This window comes from Erinaceus europaeus, chromosome 6 (assembly GCF_950295315.1).
Source record: "Erinaceus europaeus chromosome 6, mEriEur2.1, whole genome shotgun sequence".
NCBI lineage: Eukaryota > Metazoa > Chordata > Mammalia > Eulipotyphla > Erinaceidae > Erinaceus > Erinaceus europaeus.
Window position 1 is genome coordinate 15,464,537 of NC_080167.1, and position 19,732 is coordinate 15,484,268.

The 19,732-nt window shown below is 43.9% G+C and overlaps 1 protein-coding gene across 1 annotated transcript in view; it reads left to right on the plus strand.

Moving 5' to 3' along the window:
- The window catches only part of CFAP251 (cilia and flagella associated protein 251), a 91,618-nt gene that overhangs the window by 37,426 nt on the left and 34,460 nt on the right, over nt 1–19,732 (plus strand). Inside the window, exons 12-18 of the mRNA XM_060192651.1 lie at nt 91–285; nt 1,319–1,569; nt 1,852–2,003; nt 4,146–4,319; nt 6,751–6,935; nt 15,442–15,556; nt 16,881–17,044. Of these exons, the coding sequence (XP_060048634.1) occupies nt 91–285; nt 1,319–1,569; nt 1,852–2,003; nt 4,146–4,319; nt 6,751–6,935; nt 15,442–15,556; nt 16,881–17,044 (1,236 nt within the window). The remainder of the gene's footprint in view (nt 1–90; nt 286–1,318; nt 1,570–1,851; nt 2,004–4,145; nt 4,320–6,750; nt 6,936–15,441; nt 15,557–16,880; nt 17,045–19,732) is intronic.

Sequence of the window (19,732 nt, forward strand, 5' to 3'; positions counted from 1 at the left end):
ATAGTTAGGTGTTCAGTAGATGATGTTTTTTTTTTTTTTAATGATGCTTTTTATTGTTATTTAACAAACTGACATTTTTCTTCATTTCAGCTTCATTGTCACAGGTGACATAAAGGGGAGTATTAAGTTCTATGATCAAACCCTGTCCCTTGTTAACTGGTACAGTCACTTTAAACTGAGCACTATCAGGTCCCTATCCTTTGCAAAGACGCCTCCAGCTCCTATAAGTGAAAAGTCCAACTACCCTCTGGACTATACCCTGAAAGGTGACTTTTTCGTTGTAAGGTAAGCTGTTAATGAATCTGGTTATTCTGTTGGTATCTTCTATCTGCTAACATGCATTGGAATTTTCACCTTGTTCCTGGGCTGCAAAATAGAACAGTTCTTAATAGTCAGTCCTTCACAGTTTGGATGATTATAATCACTATTGAATATATATATATTATAGCCTCCAGGGTTATCACTGGGGCTCGGTGCCAGCACTATGAATTCACTGCTCCTGGAGGCTATTTTTCCCATTTTGTTGCCCTTGTTGTGGTTGTTATTGTTATTATTGTTGTTGGATAGGACAGAGAGAAATCAAGAGGGGGAGGGAAGACAGAGAGGAGGGGAGAAAGATAAACAGCTGCAGACCTGCTTCACCACTTACGAAGCAAACTCCCTGTAGGTGGGGAGCTGGGGGCTCGAACCAGGATCCTTATGCCCATCTTTGTGCTTTGCACCAGGTGTGCTTAACCCACTGCGCTACCAACCCCCTGAATAATTTTTAATGCAACATTATTTCCATTTTAAGAGCCTTCACTTACGGGGACTAGAGAGGATTTACCCCCTGAGTTCTCATCTCTATTGGATCCCTTGGCCGCAAGTTGGACTCTTTTTTTTTTTTTTCCTGGAAGCTGAGTTTGTCCTAGCCACAGCAGTTAAAGGCATCTGATAATTAATAGCCATAACATTTCAAGACTGAATTATCTGTGAGTTCGCTTAATTACCCTTGCTGTATTTGCAGGCACATCTGTATGTGTGCACCCAACTCCATATTTGCATACACAAATGAATATTTGCATGTGCAGATTAGCTAATTGTACAACTGACTGTCCATCTGCATACTTAATGACTCAATTTACATGTAGAAATGTGGGCTTTTTCACTTGCAGATGGAGGCTGTTGGGTATTGGTGGTATAGTTTTGGAGATGCTGGGTTAATAATGTCAGTAAATTACAGACGACAGAGGCGCTTCATGTGCAATTAGAGGCAGAATAGCTGGTGTGCCCCGCTCTCTGCAGACGCTGATCCCATTGGTCTTTCCTTGGCAAACAGGGATTTTATCATTGCGACATCTGATGCGACGGTATACCACTTAACGGCAGATGGAACCAAACTTGAGAAGTTACTTGTAGAGCCCAAGGACTCCATCTGTGCCATTGCCTGCCATCCGTATCAGCCCCTCCTTACCATTGGGAGTTTCTGTGGGATGATCAAAGTGTGGAACTATGAGAAGAAAAAGTACCTTTTCAGCAGGGTCTTTGAGAAGGGGCTTGGTGTACAGAGTCTGACCTACAATCCCGAAGGTATTTCCTCTGTAACAGCTTGTCTCAGGTCGTTTGACTAAAGACAGACCAGATGGGCCACGCCCTCGGATGTCACAGGTCCAGGAGGTTCACCAGACTAGCCAAGGCCTCTTCCTCTGGAGCCTGAACCCTTCTCCCAGCCCCCATGACATGCTTCATGCTTTCTCTTTTGTTTCTATTCCCGGGGGCCTTGTCTGTCCATTGCTGTCTCATTCATCCTAGGACAAGGCCAGGTCCATATTTCTGGAATGAAAGCAGTCTTTTGGGGGCTTGTGATTGCAGGAGCCCTTCTTGGAGCTGGTTTTACAGAGGGGACAGTTTATATTCTTGATGCAATGTCCTTAGAAAATGAAATCCCAGAGCCTTTCAAATATTCCAGAACCAGCGTGACTCACATCAGCTTCTCACACGACTCTCAGTACATGGCAACTGCGGTAAGTGTTCACTGAATAGGTCCAGCACCTCAGCAACATGTTTACAGCCAGCAGACATGGGGTTTGGGATCAAGAGGAAGGCAAAGTGACTGATCACGGTACAGGGTTTCTTTTTAAGGTGATGGAAATGCTCTAAAGTTGTAATAACAGCTGCCCAACTCTGTGGAGCTGGTAAAACTAAGAAATTGGTGACACTGGGTGTGAGGATGTCAGCCTGAAAGCAAAGCAGAACCTCAGAACCTGCCAGACGGGGATTCTTGCCCACCCTGACAGCTCATTGGTGTTAGTTTTTCAGAACCCTTTCTCTATATTTAATTTTTAGATTTTTTTTTTTTTTTTGCCTCCAGGGTTCTTGCTGGGGCTTGGGGCTTGCACTACAAGTCCACTGCTCCTGGAGGCTATTTTTTCCCTTTTGTTACCCTTGTTGTTTATCGTTATCATTGTTATTATTGTTATTGTTGGATAGGACAGAGAGAAATCGAGAGAGGAGAGGAAGGCAGAGAGGGAGAGAGAAAGGTAGACACCTGCAGACCTGCTTCACTGCTTGCAAAGTGACCCCCTGCAGGTGGGAAGCTGGGGGCTCTTTGAGCCACGTGCACTTAACCTGCTGTGCTACTGCCCAGCTCCCCTTCTCTGTATTTATTTTTTTCCATTTTTTATCTGTGATTGATAGTAGGTTACAAATTTTTAAGATTGCAGTGTATAGTTCCACACCACACCTACCACCAAAATTCTGTGTCTCCACCCTTCCACCTCCCAAAAATAAAGATAACCACCGTAGTTCTCACAAGTGTTAGAAACAATTTGCTTGCTTCTGGGTTTTTTTTTAACTTCATGTGTGTCAGTTCTCTAGATTCCACATGTAAGTGAAACCATCTGGTAGTTGTCTTTCATCTCTTATTTCACTAAGCATAATCACCTCCAGTTCTGTCCATTTTGTCCCAAAGGACACAAAACCAGCTTTTTTGATTGCAGAGTAGTATTTAATGGGATATATATGCCATAACTTCTTTAGACTCTCATCTGTTGATGGGCATTTAGGCTGCTTCCACTCTTTGGCTATTGTGAATAATGCAGCTATGAACACAGGGGTGCACATGTCCCTTAAAATAAGTGTTTGAGTGTCCTTTGGATAAATTCCCAAGAGTGGTATTGCTGGGTCATAAGGTACTTCCATTTCTGTCTGTCTAAGAACTCTCCATACAGTCTCCAAAGGGGCCCCAGCAGTTTGCATTACCACCAGCAGTGTAACAGAGTCCCTTTCTCTCCACCTGTCACTATCTGATTTGTTGATGTAAGCCCTTCTCTCAGGCGTGAGACTGAATCTTAGTGTAGTTTCAATTTGCATGTCTGTAATGATAAGTGAAGTGGAGCATTTTTTCATGTGTCTGTGGTCCATGTGTATCTCTTCTTTAGAAAACTGAGCTTTGCAAAAAAGACTTTCATGCCAGGGCCAGGCGGTGGTACAGCTGGTTAAGTGCTCACATTACAGTGTGCAAGGACCAGGGTTCGAGCCCTTAGTCCCCATCTGCAGGAGGAAAGCTTCAGAAGTGGTGAAGCAGGGCTACAGGTGTCTCTCTCTATCTCTCCTCCTTTCTCAATTTCTCTCTGTCTCTAGCAAATAAATAAAATAAAAAGACTTTCATGCCTGGGATGATCTCTCCCTGCCAGTTTTCTGGGTGAACCCACTGTCCCTTCAGATGCACTCCCTATATGCTGTGACTGTCCCTCCTCCAGCCTGCACCTCACTTTGGTGGCCCATGGCCTTCAGCTGATCTCTTCTGCTCACTAGCCCCTTTCACTCTCAAACACTATGCTTTAAAAGAAAAAAAAGTCAGACCTTTAAAATGCTATATCGCTAGAACGCAGACAGGAGCACAGAGGCAAAAAGAACCAGACTTTCTGACTTCTTGGGGAGTGGGGGGACCTGTGCAGGGGAGGCTAGGCTCACAGTAGCAGACAAATACTCCCCACCTCTCTGTCCTTCAAGATGGGCATTGTTCTTACCACTTGGTCTGGTAGACTGTGATTTTTTATTTTTTATTTTTTGTATAAAATACTCTAAATGCAGAAGTCATATGAAAACCAGAATGGCTGTTCATGAACTTTAAAAGGAGCAACTTCTCTTCTGCTCACATCCAGGATATGAGTTTTACTGTGGCTGTTTACAAGGTGGTAGTCAGAAACGGACAGAGAGTCTGGGAGTATCTCGCAAGACTTCGCTCCCATCGCAAGAGCATCCGCACCATCATGTTCGGGGTTCACTTGGACTGCAACGAGCCCAGGTTGCTGAGCCTTGGGAAGGACTGCTTGCTGGTGAGCGCCCCATGCCATCTGCCCCAACCCCAGGATGGTATTTGTCTCCTTAGTCCTGGGGGTCTGGTTCAGAACCGGAAAATGATGCTGCAGGGTGGGCGTTTTGCCCTGAGAGAGCTGTGATGCTGCCTTGGGACTCTTGCACTGAGTGAGGAGGCCTCTGGGAAGTAAGAAGACATGTGTTTCCCCACAACCCAGAAAACTCAGCCCCCTCACTGCTGGAAAGCTAGACACTCAATGACACTTTCTTGGTTCAGGGCACAGGGCCAGGATGTTGTTGTGGAAACTGGTAAAAGCTGTGAGGTAGGAGAAAAGGGACAGCGGCATATACGATATTAACTTCATTGGGCTCTCTTCCTTTATTCTGCCTGTTTATCAATCCACCCATCATCCTCCTCCATCCAACCATCACCTACCCACCAACCTATCCTGGTCTGCAAACTACTTCAGGGGAGCAGGGAGGTGGTTCAGCAGTAGAGCATATGCCTTGTACGTATGGGGCCTGCAAGATGGGGCCACACTACATAAAAACAAGAAAGATAAAAACAAGCCAATAGGGAGTCGGGTAGTAGCATAGCAGCTTAAGCACACGTGGCGCAAAGTGCAAGGACTGGCTTTGCAGCACGTGCATTTAACCCACTGCATTACCACCCAACTTGCGCAAAACATTTTTTAAAAAAGAGAATTAGTAAAAGAAATCATCATGGGAGTCGGGTGGTAGCACAGTGGGTTAAGTACACATGGTACAAAGCACAAGGACCGGCATAAGGATCCTGGTTTGAGCTCCTGGCTCCCCACTTGCAGGGGAGTCGCTTCACAGGCAGTGAAGCAGGTCTGGAGGTGTCTGTCTTTCTCTCTCCCTCTCTATCTTCCCCTCCTCTCTCCATTTCTGTCTGTCATATCCAACAACAATGACATATCAATAACAACAATAATAACTACAATAATAAAACAAGGGGAAATAAAAAAGCCAATATAAAATAGAACTTCATTAATGTTGAAATGCTCTGATCTTTCTCCCCCCCCCCCCATTAAAAACAAAAGCACCAAAAAACAAAACAAAACAAAAAAAGCACTTTTAGGGAGCAGGAGATAGCCTACCCTGTAGAGCATACATCTTATCACACATGAGGCCCTGGGTTTGAACCCAGCACCAGGTGGGAGGGATAGCTCAGTTTCTCTTGCACATCTTTCTCTCTACATTTTTAAAGTCATATGGGAAGCTCTGAGTTCATTCCCTAATACTAAATTTAAAAAAGAAAGAAGGAAGGAAGGAAAGGAAAGGAAAGAAAGAAAGAAAGAGAGAGAGAAAGAAAAGCTTGGGGATCAGTGGGGAATTCTGCTGGTAGAGCACATTTGTTACCATGCACAAGGACCTGAGCTCACATGGGAATTTGTATAGGAAGGAAGCTTCACAAGTAGTGGAGTGCTGCTGTGGTCTGTCTCTACCTATCTATCTAGAAGGAGGAAGGATGTCCATCAGGAATGGTGGGATTGTGCAGGCACTGAACCTCAATGACAAATAACCGTGATGGCAAAAAAAAACCTACCTGTACTCAAAATTCAGTAGTCTTTTTTTTTTTCCCCCCATCAGGATTATTGCTGGGGCTTGATGCCAGCACTAAGAATCTACTTCTCTCATTGGCAATTTTCTCTCTCTCTCTCTCTTTCTATTTTTATTATTTGGTAGGACAAATTGAGAGGCGAGGAGGAGATAGAGAGGGAAAGAGAGACACCTGCAGACCTGCTTCACTACTTATGAAGCATCTTCCCTGCAGGTGGGGAGCAGGGTCTCAAAACTGCATACTTGTGCATGGTAATGCTTGTGCTCAGCTGGGTGTGCCCCTAAATTGACTGTTGAGTGCTGAGATTTACATAAATTGGTTCCAATCCCTGAAGAGCTCCTGAGATAATGAATAGAGTATAACCAGGAGAAGAATTCAGGTCTCAGAGTCAGTTGGACCTAAATTTGATTTCTCATCCTACCATCCTTAGGAAACCTCTGACCCTGAGTATTTGTTTTCTCATCTGTGAAATGGGCACAACAGCATTTCTTTGCAGGGGTCTCGAGTTGTAGGCAGCTCCAGATGCTTCGGGAGCGCTTTACTCATCGTGCACGTAAGGCTCATGGCACAATGACAGATCATAGGCAGAAACATCTCCAACAGTCTTGTGGAGGGGGCTATTACTGCTTCCTCAGAGTAGATCTGCCGGCTGATTCTACTTGGCTCACTTTTTTTTCTAAAGAATTTATTTATTTGTTCATGAGAAAAATAGGAGGAGAGAAAGAACCAGACATCACTCTGGTACATGTGCTGCCGGGGATCGAACTCAGGACCTCATGGTTGAGAACCCAATGCTTTATCCACTGTGCCACCTCCCGGCCCACTTGGCTCACTTTTTAATGCATGTCTCTTTGCATCCTCTGCAGATTGAGTATAATCTTCTCAAGAGCCAAAAAAACCACCTGGAAATCCTAGACATCCACCGGGCTGACCAGTGCAACTACCCCACCTGCATGATCTGGTACCCGCCGCTCACCAAGGAGCTCTTCCTTCTGGTCTGCACCAGCGGCTACAAAGTGAAACTCTTTAATTCCACCACAAAGATGTGCAGGTGGGCACCGGATACTAGGCACGAACGTATGCGTATTGCTAAAGGTCTGGCTTGGTTCAGCTTAGAGACCTGTTAGCAGTGAGACTCTCCTCACTACACAGAGCAGGGAGCAGGCATAGATGAGGGAAATATGTTCTTGCCTGAAGTCACATGGGTTATGAAGTGCCAGAGTTAGGACTCAAATCCAGAGCCCAGAAATAAGGTACTTGGAGCTCAAGGCCTTAGGAGCTCAGAAAAGTCATTAATGCTCTCAATCTTTTATTATTCCCTCATAAAGAATAAGTTTATTTTTTCACTTGAATCCTACCAATTGTTTGTTTTTTCTTTACCTCTTTTTTTTTTTTTTTGTAGTTATTATAATCATTGTTGGATAGGACAGAGAGAAATGGAGAGAGATAGGGAAGACAGAGAGGGGGAGAGAAAGATAGACACCTGCAGACCTGCTTCACCGCCTGTGAAGCGACTCCCCTGCAGGTGGGGAGCTGGGGCCTTGAACCAGGATCCTTACGCGAGTCCTTGCACTTTGCGCCACGTGCACTTAACCCGCTGCGCTACCGCCCGACTCCCAGAATCCTACTAATTGTTTGGACATATTGGTTCTTTTTAATTTTTTTGTCTGCAGTGCTAAATCCTAACATGCAAGATTTCAATATTCCCAGGCCAAATTTTCATTGTTTTTGTGTCATATAAAGATAGATAGCTAGAGGAAGGGAAGGGAAAGACACCTGAATACCAGAGCATCACCCAGTTTCTGGCACTCCCATATGAAGCTCAGACCTGGACCATGTGTATGCCAAACACATGCCCTACCCTATCCTACCCTACCCTACCCTACCCTACCCTACCCTACCCTACCCTACCCTACCCAGTAACCTATTTCTGGCCCCTCGTAGCCTCTTCTATTATATCACAGTAAGTGTTCATCATGGCGAACAAACTCAGGGCCACAGGCCAGGCAACCCACATGCCCAAGCACAAAAGTAGAACTATTTATAGATGGAGACACTAATATTTTTTTTTAAATAGTTTTATTTATTTATTATTGGATAGAGACAAAGAAAAATTGAGAGGGGAGGAGGACACAGAGACACTGCAGCCCTGCTTCACTGCTTGTGAAGCTTCCCCCATGCAGGTGGGAACCAGGGGCTTGAACCTAGGTCCTTGCGCACTGTAATGTGAACACTTAACCAGGTGTGCCACTACCTGGCCCCAACACTGCTCTTAAGGTGTGCAGATTTTACAAAAGTATTTCTCTTATTGGGTAGAGACACAAAGAAATCGATAGGGAAGGGAGGAGATAGGGAGAAAGAAGAGATGCATGCAGCTCTGCTTTACCACTCGTGAAGATTTCCCCCTTCATGTGGGGGCCAGCTGCTTGAACCCGGGTTCTTGCACATTGTGAAATTTGCAAAGCTGTTTTAAAATGAACAGTCAGTGGCATGTAGTGCACTCATAGTGTTTTCCAATACCACCTCAAGTTCCAAAACATTAGCTTTATTTTTATTATTATTATCTTATGAGAAGCGGAAGAGAGAGAGAGACCAGAGCACTGCTGAGTGATATGCAGTGCTAAAGATGGAGCCCAGGGCCTCAAGCGCATGAAGCATGAACTCTGCTGCTGAACTACCTCCCAGTCCCCTAATTCCAAAACAGTCCTTTGTCCCAAAGTAAAGTCCCTTGCACAAAGCATCTTTTAAGTTGTAAGAATACAACTTTCTTTGAATAAAGATTTTATTCATTCATTAATGAGAAAGACAGGAGAGAGAGAGAGAGAGGAAGAAGAAGAAGAAGTAGGAGGAGGAGGGGGAGGGGGAGGGGGGAGGGAGGAAGGGGAGGAGGGAGGAGGGGGAGGAGGGAGGAGGAGGAGGAGGGGGAGGAGGAGGGAGAAGGAGGAGGAGGAGGGAGGAGGAGGGAGGAGGAGGAGGAGGAGGGAGGAGGAGGAGGAGGAGGGAGGAGGAGGAGGGAGGAGGAGGAGGGAGGGAGAACCAAACATCACTCTGGTACATGTGCTGCTGGGGATTGAACTCAAGACCTCATGCTTGAGAGTCTAGTGCCTTAGCCACTGTGCCACCTCCTGGACCATGGAATACAACTTTGTAGTCACAGCTTAATTGGGAATGAATGACTTTTTCATGATAAATTAAAAAAATGAAAGTATTTAAATATTTATTAATATAAGAAGGTAGTTCACAGAAAAAGGCCAATAAACCTATGAGCAGATGCTCACTTAGTGCATGAGAGATGCAAATGGAAACAAGACATCATTTTTCAGGAACCAGATTAGCGAGATAAAAATGATCAATAGTCCCTGGCATTGGTGATGGAATAAGGGAACAGGCATTCTCACCGGCTGCTGGGGCTGAGGGCGAAGTTGGGGCAGTTTTTTGGGAGGGTGATTTATCACCCTTGATTAAATTTTATCCTATCTTCTGACTTCTAGGAATGTAGCCCATGAAATTAGTCACACAGTTTGCCAAGACATAAATAAAAGGATGTCTTGTTCAAAAGTTTTTTTTTTTTTTTTAATGGAAACAATCCAAATGTCCATTAATAGGGGATTAGTTAAACTGGGCCTTGTCTGGACGCTGAAGCACAAAGCTGCTTTCAGAAAAGGAGAAAGAGCTCTCTAAGCAGTAATTGGAAATACCGTCAGTGTTGTTCTATCTCCACTAGCTGGAAGAGAGAATTAAAAAATTCAGATTTCTTGGTAGACATGAATATACTTTCACACTTCATATACTGAGGGCTTGGAGGTAACTCACCCAGTAGAGAACATGCCTGATGTGACCAGGTTCGTAAGAGCACCATCAGTGACACCGAGAGAAGTGCCATGGAGGAGAAAGTAGTGCTCTGGTGTTCCTCCTCTCTCTCTCTCCTCAAAAAATGAAAATGTTGTGGGACAGGAAGTGACTCAGTGGGTGGACCGTGAACTTGGCATGAATGAGACCCTGAGCTCAGTCCCTGGCATGATATATATCATTGTGATGCTCTGGAGCTTTCCCTCTCTCTCAAATAAGTAAATCTTAAAATAAAAAATAACCCAGTTCGAGCCCCCGGTCCCCCACCTGCAGGGAAGTCGCTCCACAGGTGGTGAAGCAGGTCTGCAGGTGTCTGTCTTTCTCTCCCCCTCTCTGTCTTCCCCTCCTCGCTCCATCTCTCTCTGTCCTAACAACGATGACATCAATAACACTAACTACAACAACAATAAAAAGACAATAAGAGCAACAAAAGGGAAAATAAATAAATAAATAAATCTTTAAAACTAAAATATATTGATTTGCGGGGCCAGGTGGTGGTGCACCTGGCACACGTATAGTGCACAAGGACCCAGGTTCAAGCCTCCGTTCCCCACCTGCAGGGGGAATCCTTTGCAAGTGGTGAAGCAGGGCTGCAGGTGTCTGTCTCTCTCCCTCTCTTTCTGGCCTAACATATGGTCTATCCTTGAGAATGACCCATGTGGACTTGAATAAAATGTGTATTACAGTTTCTTGGGATGAATGACTCTGAAAATGTCCAATAGTTATAGTTTATCTATCTCTTCATTTATCTCCCTTATGTCTTTATTGATTTTCTGCCTGGATGATCTGTCAAGTTGAGAGAGTGGGGTGTTGAAGTCCCCTACTATGATTGTGTTACTGTTAATATATTGCTGTAGCTCTTTCAGTAGAAGTTTGATGTATTTAGATGGCTTCTCATTGGGTGCGTAGATGTTAATAATTGTTAAGTCCTCTTGATTGACTGATCCTCTGAGCATTAAGTAGTGTCCATTCCTATCTTTTTTAATCTTATCTATTTTCAAGTCTATCATGTCAGATATGAGAATAGCTGTTCCTGCCCTTTTTTGTGGGCCATTGGCTTGTATGATAGTTTTCCATCCTTTCACTTTAAGTCTGTGTTTGTCTTGTTGAGTAAGGTGGGTTTCCTGTAGACAGCATATTGTTGGGTTGTGTTTTCTGATCCATCTTCCTACTCTGTGTCTTTTAATAGGTGAATTCAGGCCATTGACATTTATTGATATCAAAGATTGAAGGTATTTTAATGCCATTCTTGTAGAGTTTTAGAGTGTTTTGATATATGTTCTATTTGTGGTGATCTGGTTGTTTATAGGAGACCTTTCAGAACTTCTTTCAGGGCAGGCTTGGTGATGGTTGCTTCCTTCAACTGTTGCTTGTCTGAGAAGGTTTTGATGCTTCCATCTAGTCTGAATGACAGTCTAGCAGGATATAGTATTCTTGGCTGAAAGCCTTTCTCATTGAGCACTCGATAGATATTATGCCATTCTCTTCTGGCCTGTAGTGTTTGTATGGAGAAGTCTGCTACTAATCTTATGGGTTTTCCTTTGTAGGTGACTCTTTGTTTTTCTCTTGCAGCCTTGAGGATCCTTTCTTTATCCTTATTCCTTTCCATTCTAAGTATGACATGTCTTGGTGTCTTTAGGTCTGGGTTAATTCTGTTTGGGACCCTCTGGGCTTCTTGAATCTTTATGTCTTTGATGTTGTCTAGACTAGAGAAATTTTCAGCTGTTATGGCCTGGAGAATGCTTTCTTCCTCTCCTTCTCTTTCTTCCTCTGGTAAGCCAATAATGCGTATATTGTTTCTTTTGAAGTCATCCCATAGGACTCTGTTGTTGTTTTCAGCATCTCTTAATCTCTTGTTGAGATCTCTTACTTCTTTTTTAGTTGTCTCTAATTCATCTTCAATCTTGCTAATTCTGTCTTCAGCCTCATAGATTCTATTCTCTCTGCCCTCTACTGCTTTCTGGAGTTCATCTATTTTGTTGCCCTGCTCTGATACTGTTTTAGCTTGTTCAGCTAGTTGCATTCTTAGCTCAGCGATTTCAGCTTTCAGCTCTCTAATAACCATGAGATAGATAATTAGAATTTTCTTCCATATTCTCATTTGTTGTTCCTGCATTTCTGATTACAATTTTTTCAAATTCTTTACTCACTCCTGTTATTATTTCCTTAGCTAATGTTTGGATGTTGAACTCATTATTTTGTGTTTCACCCTCTGGAGGACTTTTAGCTGGACTCTTGTCCTGGTTCGAGTCTCCAATATTTTTTCTTGTTGTTTTAACCATTTTATATATTATGTTATGAGTTCCCTTTATCAGTACTTTTCAAATTATTGATCACTATTGCCTGGATTGACTTGTGTCTAAGTAAGTTAATTAAAGGGTTTACAGTGGTGGTATTTAACAGTTTTTTCAATCCCTGAGTTGGAGCTCAGTGGTTTAAAAGCCTCTTTTTTTTTTCTTCCCTATAGGCTATGGGAGCCTGAGAGCTCTTAAACTATCAATAGGCTTCTTAGCTTAATCACTGACTCCTGACCAAGAGATAAAGCAGGGTGTGGCAGAGATAATCCAGTGGTTATGCAAAGAGACTTTCATAGCCCTTCAGCTATGCTACCGAGGTATAGGTCTTCTCCTGAGTTTCCCAGTTAGATCTCTGTTCCCTGGTGTCCCTCCCTGCCACTGCTCCAGACTCTGAGGGTAGTAGCAATGGAGACTCAGAGTTGCACTTGGTGAGTCTCTGGGGAGTCCTCTCCTCCCTTCAGCTGTCCCCTTGTTGGTGGAGCAGACTGGAGGTGGTGTCTCAACTGATAAACTGCTGAACTGTTAGCAGTCACTTAATCTCTCCTTAGGCTCCTCTCTCCTCTCTGTCACCAGCCACACGTGTTTGTACTCATGGGTGATTTACTGGGTTCCCGTGGTCATTCTAGTCCTGTCTTGTTTTGGTCCCGGGTGGTCTCCTTTGGTATTCCTAGTTGATCTGGGAGAGGAGAGGAGAGGAGAGGAGAGGAGAGGAGGGGAGGGGAGGGGAGGGGAGGGGAGGGGAGGGGAGGGGAGGGGAGGGGAGGGGAGGGGAGGGGAGGGGAGGGGAGGGGAGGGGAGGGGAGGGGAGGGGAGAGGAGAGGAGAGGAGAGGAGAGGAGAGGAGAGGAGAGGAGAGGAGAGGAGAGGAGAGGAGGGAAAGCGATCTGCTGCTCATAACTCCACCTCCGGAAGTTGAAATCCTCTCTCCCTCTCTATCACCCACTTCCTTCTCAATTTCTGGCTGTCTCTGTCCAGTAAATAAAATAAAGATAATAAAAATTTAATATATATAAATATATATATATTGGTTTGCAGAGGCTGCATAGGCACTGGTGTTCAATAAAAATTCATATATATGTTTGTAAATATGTTGAAATCATTTACATGATTTTATCTAAAAGCATAGTTATATAGATTAGAATATATATATATATATATATATATATATATATATATATATATATAAAATAAATTCCCACGACATATGAACCAAACTACCATCCATGATTATCTTGGGATAAAGGTTGTGGTGATGTAGGCTACGGGCAGGTTTTCTACTTTCTCTGTGTCTGAATGCTTGAAAGTTTTCACTATGAATCTGTAGTACTTTTTTAATCCGAAGGAAAAGGTGTTGACTTCATGACTCTGCTAGCTATGCCTAACAGTACCATGTAACTGCTCCTCCTCTGCACCAAAAACTGGTCCAGGTGCTTTGCAGGCAGAGCTTCTCCACCCTAGGAAGATTGGCCTTAGTTCAGTTTGGTTCTGTGATGATACAACAACAGTACATGTTCCATATAAACTGTGCTGGGTTTTGAATTTTGGATTTGTTGTCTGGGCTGACAGTGTGCAGCATGATAGTCTCTTCTGCTGCTGGGTAGATTCAATCTCAGCTAAAGAAGTATCAGGGATACAGTTCAGTTTTAGTTTGACAACAAAGTCTTTGGGTCTTCTGTGTGTTTTACAAGCACATGTGGGTCAGGTGTCTGGAACAGTGTATTTCACTTCATCCTGGCCTCGACTTACCCTTGTTGGCGTACACACTCTTGAAGCATACCATTCCCTTGGGCCACTTGTTCAGGAAGAGAGTTGGTACCTCCAGTGCTAAAAGCATCGTTGCAGTCAGTGTCCCTGCAATAACTGCTGCTTGGAGAGGTTACCCTTGGTTTTTAGCACCTCTTAACAGTGGCTGGAATGAGGTCTTTGTATTTGAGCTCAGCTTCATATGTGACCAGACAGGATATTCACAATTTAAAATGTGCCAGATATCATGAGCGGTAACCTCTGGTCATAAAACCTACACATACAGGGGCCCAGTGGTAACTCTGTGGGTGCATACATATTGCCATGTGCAAGAACCTGAGATCAGGCCCCTGATCCTCATCTCCAGGGGGCAAGCAATGGGTGTCTCTCCTTATATCTGTTTCTCTCTCCTTTTCTCTCATTATCAATAAGATGGGGAGGGAAGGCTGCTGGAATGTGGATTTGTGCAAGAAACGAGTACCAGAGATAATCCTGGTAGCAATAACAAACAAGCAAACAGGCAAACAAGAGCCTACATTCAAATTGGTGGGGTTTTTTGTTTGTTTGCATACTGGACCTTCATGCTTGTACAATTCTACTGCTTTTGGCATGCTTTCTTTTTTTTCCCCTCCAGGGTTATTGCTGGGCTTGGCCTGCACCATGAATCCATCGCTCCTGGAGGCCATTTTTCCCCCTTTTGTTGCCCTTGTTATTGTAGCCTTGTTGTGGTTATTATTATTGCCCTTGTCGATGTTGTTCGTTGTTGGATAGAACAGAGAGAAATGGAGAGAGGAGGGGAAGCCAGAGAGGGGGAGAGAAAGACAAGAGAAAGACACCTGCAGACCTGCTTCACCGCCTGTGAAGCAACTCCTCTGCAGGTGGGGAGCTGGGGACTCGAAGCAGGATCCTTACGCCGGCTTTTTTTTTTTTTTTTTTTTTAACATCCAGGGTTATCATTGGGGCTTGCTGCTGGCACAATGAATCCACTGCCTCTAGAGGCCATTTTTTCCCATTTTATTGGATAGGACAGAGAGAAATTGAGAAGAGAGGGGAAGATAGAGAGGTGTAGAGAAAGATAGACACTTGTAGACCTGCTTCAACACTTGTGAAGTGACCCCCCCTCCTATAGATGGGGACCTAGGGGCTTGAACCAGGATCCTTGCTCTGGTCTTTGCGCTTCATACTGTGTATGCTTAACCCCGTGCACTACCGCCCAGGCCCTTATACTTTTTTTTTTTTTTTAAGACAAAGACAGGAAATCAGAGAGAGGCAGAGGAAGGAAGGAAGGAAGGAAGGAAGGAAGGAAGGAAGGAAGGAAGAAAGAAAGAAAGAAAGAAAGAAAGAAAGAAAGAAAGAAAGAAAGAAAGAAAGAAAGACAGACACCATAGTACTTGCCAGGTAGGCTGCTCTCCTCTGGTACCAGGGGCTTGAACACAGGTCCTCAATCATGGTAAAGCTTATGTTGTACCAAGTGAGTTATCTCCTGGGCACTGGATTGGTGGATTTTTTTTTAAAACACAAGAGAGGAGAAAGTGAAAAAGATCACAGCACTGAAGCTTCCTTCAATGCGGTGAGGGCCAAGCTTGAATATGAATCTTGCACTGGCAAAGCTGCACACTATCCAAGTGACCAATTGGTAGAATTTAAAATTATTTTCTTTTATTTACAGAAAGACACTTCTTGGGCCAGTTTTTGGTTCTCCCATTGAGCAGATACAAATCCTTCCGGTGAAAAACACCATTGAACTGCAGAAACGCTATATGGTATTTATTAACGAAGACAAGGTATGAACCTGTGCTCTCTACCTCGCTAAGTGACTCTGGGCAGGGGTCACAGTAGGACTCTGGGAGCTTTGCTTCATTGCCAGACCCACTTCTTCCATCCCAGTGACCTGCCATGCTGAAAATAGTCACAGGGGACTGACGGTGACACGAGAGGTAGGAAGCATTCTTAAGAAGAACTCCCATATCTTCTGTATCCCTAGTAGAGACAAGTGGTCCACCAGTGGATTTTTTAAAAGTGAGGCATATACACTTAACAGTTTCACAGCTCTGGTCATCTTGTTCATTGAGATAGAAACAGAGAGAGAAAGAGAGATCACTAAAGGCTGGCACTTCCTCCAGATACCATGGTACCTTCCGTGTAGTGTTAGATCTCAAAGCTGGGCTGTGCACATGAAAAGGTGTGTAACCCATTTGATGAACTATCACTTTTTCACAAAGGATTTTTTTCTACTGTACATGAAAAGAGATATATATTTTAGGGAGTTGGGCAGTAGTGCAGCGGGTTAAGCACACGTGGCACAAAGCTCAAGGACCAGCATAAGGATCCCAGTTCAAGCCCCTGGCTCCCTACCTGCAGGGGAGTTGCTTCACAGGTGGTGAAGTAGGTCTGCAAGTGTCTGTCTTTCTCTCCCCGCTCTCTGTCTTCCCCTCCTCTCTCCATTTCTCTCTGTCCTACCCAATAATGATGACATCAATAACAATAATAATAGCTACAACAATAAAACAACAAGGGCAACAAAAGGGAATAAATATTCATTTTAAAAAGATATTTTAAAAAAAATATTTATTTTTAAAAGTTATAATTATATATATATATATATTTTAAAAAAAACCAGGGCACTGCTTAGTTCTGGCTTATGGTGGTACCAAGGATTGAACCTGGGACCTTTGGGACTTCAGGCACAAATGTCTGTTGCATAAACCACTATGTTTTTTTTTCCCCCAGCTTGAACAAAAGCTTTTAAATTCATTCAAATTGCTTGCGCTTAGCTATACATTTAATGAACTGTATGAGCTAAAAGTTATAAAGTCATAGGATGCCGGATTTATTCTAGAAACCCTGGGCATCTGACTGTAAAGACAAGAAGACAAGTGTCCTTTCTGTGCCCCCACCAGACCTGGTGTCTCTTCCAAAGGTCTTCCCTGCAGGGCAGGTGTGTGACTCCCCCAGTCACATGACACATAGCCCCCATACTCTAAACTGGTGATTCTAGACATTGGGGGCCTTCTAGTGAACAGATTTGGGGGGAAGCACATGGATATGCCAGGCTTTAGTGGGGGCCCACTGTCTGAATCTGACTATCCAATTACTGATTTCTTCTAGGTTGGACTCCAGATTTTACCAGTTGATGGCAATCCACACAAGACGGCTGCTATAATTTGCCACCCAAGTGGAGTGGCTGGATTGGCCCTCTCCTACGATGGCTGCTATGCCTTCACCGCAGGAGGACGGGACTGCTCAGTGGTTCAGTGGCAAATCAACTTAAGGTACAAGATGGGGGTAGGAGCCTGGCCCCATAAGGAAGTTGGGTAGAGACCCTGCTTTCACTCAGTGCCAGTAGTACCTAGGTATCACCATGTTCCAGACACACTGCTGGACCTGTGAACAGGTACAGAGATGACCCAGACTCAAGCCTTACCTTCAGGTTGCTCCTTGTATAACACCCAGTCATTTTAGTGCAGATAAAAGGTCATAGTTGTGTCTCAGGACTTAGTATTTGCCACTAAGCTCACCTTGCTTCCTAAAAGACTTATTTCTCTGTTATCTACCAGTTTGTACTAGATTGCCCAAATCACCAAAGTATATGTTTTGTAGAAACAGTAATAATTTCAGTCTCCTCCCTTTCCTTGTTCCTCACTGCTCCACCCCACCCCCAACTCTAAACTGAGAACCCCTAATCTAGAGCAAGGCTGGGGACTCCATTGTTGAATACACAGACTGAGATTGGAGGAACGGGTTCAGGTCTCTGCCAGCTGTGGGACAGGTTTCCTAACATCTCTGATCTTTGGATTCCTTATCTGTGAAGTAAAGGTAAATGGAGGCATGAAGGAACTTTACTTTAGTTCATATTAGTAAAGCACCCTCCTACCCTAGACCAAAGGATTCAGTAAAGGAACAATTTCCTTTCTTTTCTTCCTCATAAAGGCTTTGGCTCAGAGATAAGGATTTTTTTTTAAATTTTTTTATTGGAGGATTAATGACTTACAGTCAACAGTAAAATACAATAGTCAGGAGGCTGGGTGGTGGTGCACCTGGCTGAGTGCACATGTTACAATGTGTAAGGGTCCAGGTTCAAGCCCCTGGTCCCCACCTTCAGGGGGAAAGCTTCGCAAGTGGTGAAGCAGTGCTGCAGGTGTCTGTCTGTCTCTCCGTCTCTATCACCACCTTCCCTCTCAATTTCAGGCTGTCTGTATCCAATTAATAAATAAAGATAATAAAAATTAGTGGTCTGGGAGGTGGCACAGTGGATAAAATGTTGGTCTCTCAAGCATGAGGTCCTGAGTTCAATCCTCGGCAGCACATGTACCAGAGTGATGTCTGGTTCTTTCTCTCTCCTATCCCTCTCATTAATAAATAAATAAGATATTTTTAAAAGAATGAAAATTAAAATACATATTTTAAAAAATGCAATAGTTTGTAAATGTGGAACATTTCTCAGTTCTCCATATAACAATTCAATCCCCATTAAGTCTGCCATCCTGTTCCAGGACCTGAACCCTCCCCTCCACCAAAGTAAAAGTCTTTGGTGCAATACACCAACTACAGTCTGAGCTGAGGATTTTTATTAAAATTTGGGCAGGTGGGCCTGGGAGATGCTTCAGTGTGTAAAAGTGGATGCTTTACTGTGATGGATTCCCCAGCACTACATGTGGATACTACAGAGAGCACTGGAGAACTCCATGGATGGTGGATCAATACTTTCATCTCTCTTTTTAAAAAATATAGAAGAAAAATCAGACCAGAGGGATGGCATGCCTAAGGTCCTCAGTCCATTCCCTGGCACTGCGTTTAAAATAAATGGGGCAAGCACTTTGGTTACCCTTTACGCCAATTTCCAGATTACTGGAAGGCAGTGTTTTGTTTGGTTACCCTTTACGCCGATTTCCAGATTACTGGAAGGCAGTGTTTTGTTTGGTTACCCTTTACGCCGATTTCCAGATTACTGGAAGGCAGTGTTTTGTTTGGTTACCCTTTACGCCGATTTCCAGATTACTGGAAGGCAGTGTTTTGTTTGGTTACCCTTTACGCCGATTTCCAGATTACTGGAAGGCAGTGTTTTGTTTGGTTACCCTTTACGCCGATTTCCAGATTACTGGAAGGCAGTGTTTTGTTTGGTTACCCTTTACGCCGATTTCCAGATTACTGGAAGGCAGTGTTTTGTTTGGTTACCCTTTACGCCGATTTCCAGATTACTGGAAGGCAGTGTTTTGTTTGGTTTCCCTTTACGCCGATTCCCAGATTACTGGAAGGCAGTGTTTTGTTTGGTTTCCCTTTACGCCGATTCCCAGATTACTGGAAGGCAGTGTTTTGTTTGGTTACCCTTTACGCCGATTCCCAGATTACTGGAAGGCAGTGTTTTGTTTGGTTACCCTTTACGCCGATTCCCAGATTACTGGAAGGCAGTGTTTTGTTTGGTTACCCTTTACGCCGATTCCCAGATTACTGGAAGGCAGTGTTTTGTTTGGTTACCCTTTACGCCGATTCCCAGATTACTGGAAGGCAGTGTTTTGTTTGGTTTCCCTTTACGCCGATTCCCAGATTACTGGAAGGCAGTGTTTTGTTTGGTTTCCCTTTACGCCGATTCCCAGATTACTGGAAGGCAGTGTTTTGTTTGGTTACCCTTTACGCCGATTTCCAGATTACTGGAAGGCAGTGTTTTGTTTGGTTACCCTTTACGCCGATTTCCAGATTACTGGAAGGCAGTGTTTTGTTTGGTTTCCCTTTATGCCGATTCCCAGATTACTGGAAGGCAGTGTTTTGTTTGGTTACCCTTTACGCCGATTTCCAGATTACTGGAAGGCAGTGTTTTTTTCTTTACCCTTTCCTTCTTTTTTCTTTTCTGATGGCAGGTGGAAGGGCCTTGCATGTATATCATTTCACTGCAGGCCATTTTTTTTCATTTGGAGGGATGGACAGTTGGACACACAAACAGGAAGAGATACCACAGCACCAGA